The sequence below is a fragment of the Girardinichthys multiradiatus genome, chromosome 6, assembly GCF_021462225.1.
Source record: "Girardinichthys multiradiatus isolate DD_20200921_A chromosome 6, DD_fGirMul_XY1, whole genome shotgun sequence".
Taxonomy (NCBI): Eukaryota; Metazoa; Chordata; class Actinopteri; order Cyprinodontiformes; family Goodeidae; genus Girardinichthys; species Girardinichthys multiradiatus.
This window is the reverse complement of record NC_061799.1, coordinates 18070357-18075005: the sequence shown is the minus strand read 5'-3', so window position 1 is coordinate 18075005 and position 4649 is coordinate 18070357. Positions and strand designations below refer to the sequence as shown.

At 37.7% G+C, this 4649-nt stretch overlaps 1 protein-coding gene across 3 annotated transcripts in view; it reads right to left on the bottom strand.

The window, feature by feature from the left end:
- Positions 1–3266: 3266 nt before the first annotated feature.
- LOC124869392 (rap guanine nucleotide exchange factor 4-like) overlaps positions 3267–4649 on the bottom strand; it is a 45739-nt gene continuing 44356 nt past the window's right edge. For all 3 annotated transcript variants that reach the window (XM_047367194.1, XM_047367195.1, XM_047367196.1), the window contains one exon: positions 3267–4405. In XM_047367194.1, coding sequence (XP_047223150.1) covers positions 4278–4405 — 128 coding nt within the window. In that variant the 3' untranslated portion in view covers positions 3267–4277. The remainder of the gene's footprint in view (positions 4406–4649) is intronic.

The window sequence follows — 4649 nt, the reverse complement described above, 5'->3', positions numbered from 1 at the left end:
TTCTCTATGTGAGTCAGAGCAAGTCCACTGTCACAGCCAGATGAGGAGTTGCATTGCCTGATAGTGGCGATTCAGTGTAACTACAGCACTGAGTGTGTGGACTCACACACAAGCTTAGAGAGGAGATAGATGAGCAGGTTTGTGTAAGAACATTAGGCGGTGTGTGCAGTGTGTCTGGAACAGACGCTGTTCAAATATGGTCACTGGCATCCAGGGCATTCCGTCTTCCTGGATAACTGGCTATATAAAGCTCTTCATACACTCCAAACAGACACAGAGCTCCAACCTATAGCATGTCTGGCGCTCTAGATCAATTAGTAACTACACTGACTGCCACAGATACCTCAGTCTAACCCTTATAGCTCGCTCTGCAGCTAAAAATGCACTCAGTGCATAGAAGCCAGACCCGTACAGGGTGTTACTCACCCAGACAAAAGGGAGCCAGTGACACCATCAGCAGGGAAGCCATGCTGACATCACTGTTAAGAGACAGGTGGTATCAGCTATGGGAAGTTACAACACCTCTCAGCATCCAATAGTCATGAAATACTTTACAGCCCTTCACAGAAAAATATAAAACATAAGGTCAGGTGGCAGCTTCTAGAAGCTGCAGAAGAAGCATGTGTGCCATTTCATGAACCAACTGTACTTTAACCTTTTATCCTCAAAGGCTATATTTTATTATTTTGTATAAATGTATGCTTATGTCAGCAAAGCACAACAACAAAGCATATTTGCAAAACCTTAGGTTAATTTCTCATAATAGTGAAATATTTCTTATATTCCAAGCAGTTGCTGGGCTGTTTTATTTATATGAAGCCACCTCGAGCTGGATTGGACTGTTTTATAAGACTAAACAACAAAATGTGAATGTTAACTTTAGCTGTACTTCTTTTTATTTAAAATAACCCATAATAAGTCATTGCAAGGTATGCATGACATTTATCCGGTCCAATAATTATCAGTTTTTTTAAACTTCTTTAACGTGCAAAGCAAATGTTAGCAGACAGTAAAAGAGAAAAATATTTTGGATAAAATCCAATATCTGCGATGTCTCTGATATCGCAAAGGAAGAACTCTTGCTGATTGGACTTCAGACTTTCTTGTGCTACCTTAAAACCAAAAACTCTTTTTGGATCATAGAGAAACCAGACCCAGCCAAGCCAGTCAGGACTCATCACACTGTGGACTACGGCGGTGACATCTGCTTACCATCATTCACTTCAATAAGTACATAGCTTCAAGTAAAGCTCTTACACCGTTTTGTGTGTTTCCTGTCACCTCAGATGTGTGTTTAAGCCTCCAGAAAGTTCTTTCTGAGAGTGCACTAATAAGCCAGTTCTGAATCTAAAGCAAATTACATTCAGACATCCGTCCTGGATAAAGGTCATCGCCACTGGTCGACCAAAACAGTGCTGACCTGATGTGTCTTTAACCCAAATCGATGGTTGTGAAGAAAGCTTAATTTCTGTGAAGGTACTGCTGATCCCATGAGCTACTAATACTAAAGAACAGAAGATGGACCCAGATGCAACTTTCCCACTTTTTGTCCAAACTGCTGTTAGATCATTAAACTCTTAACTAGACCCTCAGAGGAATCCTTCTTTTGGCATCAGAGACTTAAACAGACAATTGATCAGCTTTAATGTCCTTGTGTAATTCTCATTGAAAAGGGCTCTTATTCTATTTTAACTCTGTCAAAAACGATGCCCATCTTAATTTTCTGCAATTTTGCTTATAAATTGTGGTAGACATTGTCTAGAATTAGAAGTTATCATTGTATAAAAGTTGGTAAACTGTATTTTCTTAGTTTATTTCTTTCAGTTAATAAATATTCTGTTTAAGATGTTGCAGTTGTCAAAAACTGCTTCAAATAAAAGTAATTTTATTATTAGGTCATGAGAAATTGAAAGTAAAACAGATTAAAATGTCTCTTAATTTATCTTTAAGAGAGCTACTACTTCAAGAGATTTGAATTTTTATCAGAACAGTTTGTAGGGATGTATTTTTGCCTCCCATTGTCATAGTTCGGCAAACATGTTAAAACAATTTCTAAAATCCTTAGAGGGTGTATCCCTAACTGTGGACAATCCCTCATTAAGCAGTTTTAAACCATCTCATCCTGATAAGCACCAGCATTGAATGATGAGTACATCTCCCCATGCTTTAACTCTCAATGGCTTCTAAAAAAGTCTGGATTTGTAATTTTAATGGCAGTTTTCTTCCTGTTTGTCAACTAAGGTTTTGAGGACAAAGACAATAAATTTGCACAATAGTGGCATCCAATTTTGAAAGCCAGACCTTACTGTAAAATTTATCAAACTCACTTTAGATATAGTTTGTCACCTATACAACAACAGGTCCTCATCACTTTTAAATTTTTTGGGGGTCATTATTAAGTCATGATTTCTTTAAGATCCCTCCTCAACAAAAATTGCTCATGCATCTCACTACAATCCACAAAGAAATGTTCTTCTGCCATAACTGGATAGGTACTGATCACGCTTTTCCTGGTCAATACCAATGTTTGGTTTTCACTGAGGTCTGATCTATTGTTTCCGCTTTTTTTTCCTATGCAATCTGTTCCATAATAGCTAAAAAATAAAAAAAAACAGCAGTAGCTGTTGTGATTAGGGTAGTAGTTTTGAGCGCAACAGAAAAACGACAATTTTAAGATTATTCTTTTTCATGTATCAGAACACCTACAACTTACAGCTGGTTTTCATCAAACTCAATAGAACTTTGCATCAAAAAATATGCTGTTGGTTGATGCATATATAGACTAAAATTGCTGGAGTTCCTACATTTGAAGCATTTAAAAAAATAAGGGGAACATATTGTCTTTTTAATAATTAATCATCCCATCACCAATCAACAGAAAAATTAATTCTGATCTCTTGCTGACTGATTGGTGCATCTGTATCTCAAATGCTATTAATGCCAGCTGATCATATTAACTGTTGTGCCTTTAGTGATGTCATCAACCCGAATACACATGAAGCAGAATAAGGAGATTTTGAAATTTTGTGAAATCGTGCGGTGGAAATCAATATTACGTTGCCCTGCTGCGTTTATGTTGTCAGTGTATATTTGTTGGTGAAAAAAATAAGCCACTGGATAGCATGTCATCTAGAAAGTGGTGTGTCAAAGAACCATGGTTTTTCAAACAAGATGGGCCTACATCTACAAACCAACCAGCTACAAAACTCTGTTACACCAATTACAGGAGAAAAATACTCTGAAAAGTATCAAGGCGATAAAACTTGTAAATTAGCTATTTTTTTTATTTACAAGGCAGACTACACATACGATACAGTTTCCAGGCATCTTTTTGGGAAAGCTACTGTAGTTCTCAACACATCATCACAGCAAAAGATCCTGAGATCAAAGGAAAATTGAATGACACACACTCTACATGTACACTTACAAAAAATAAAACCATCAGACTGAACACAACTGGTAGATACGACAGGGGTCAACTAAAAATCCATCCACTACAGATCTATAGAACTATAGATCCAATCAGGTAACTGAATCATCCAGAGATATTATTTATCTCTTTGACAGAAAAGGTAATACTTTTGTTTTCCTTTTAAACACTTTGTAATGCCTATAGAGCTCTGATCAAACCTATACTCTATTAAGTATTTTTAAATGTAACATTTAGGGGAGTGATTTTCCCACATCATATCTCACAGATTTTAAATATGTTGATTTGAATAATTTAGATTATTAAGCAAATATGTACTCTCAGATTTCTGTATAATAGATTAAAAAATAAATGAGTCTAAAACACTAACATCTGTGGAGGGAAGTTTTTTCCAACAGGCCGGTACAGTCTTTCATTGTAAACTCAGCTTTCTCTGGGATAACGCAACAGTACAGGACACTCTGATAGAAATCCACTGTATAGAACACAAGCCTATAAAGTTCAGTCATGCAGGATATTTGATTCATGTTCTATACACTTTAGTTCTATCTAGCAGGTCCGCAAACAGTAATAACTGGTACGATATAAACACTCGGTCAAGGATTTAAGACAGAGCCACAAGAAAGCAGCTGAAACTGTTTCCTTCAGTCCAAGAGGAAGAGGCGTTTTACGGCACACTAGAAGTCCTTGATCCATGATGTCCGTAATAGTTGTAAAAATCACTGCTGTGATTTGCTACTAGAAGTCCACTTGTTCAGTCGTGTCAGACAGGGGATGTGTTTCTGTGTGAGGTTTTTATTTTATGCTAACGTCACAGAGAAGGCGATGGTGGTAGAAGGTTTGGGGCTCATGTCCGCCGAGGCTCCAGCCTGTAGGAGAGCTGCGTTAAAGCCCTCTGGTTGTCGATCACACAGAGTTTCCTAACGTAGCCCCGTACCTCCGCCTGATTCTTATTTGGCTGGCAAATGTCAGGATCTAATGAAGCACAGAGAAACATTTGGTACAACAGCCTTGCAAAAGTATTCATACATCTCGCACCTCAGATTTAGTCACGTTACAACCACAAACCTTTGTGTATTTTATAGGATTTTTATGTGATTGACCAACTAAGAGTGTGTGCAGCATGCATTTGCATGCAGTCCCCTTTATCTGATACCATCCATCCATTTTCTATACCCCCTTATTCTGAATAGGGTCACGGTGAAGCTGGTGCCGGAGT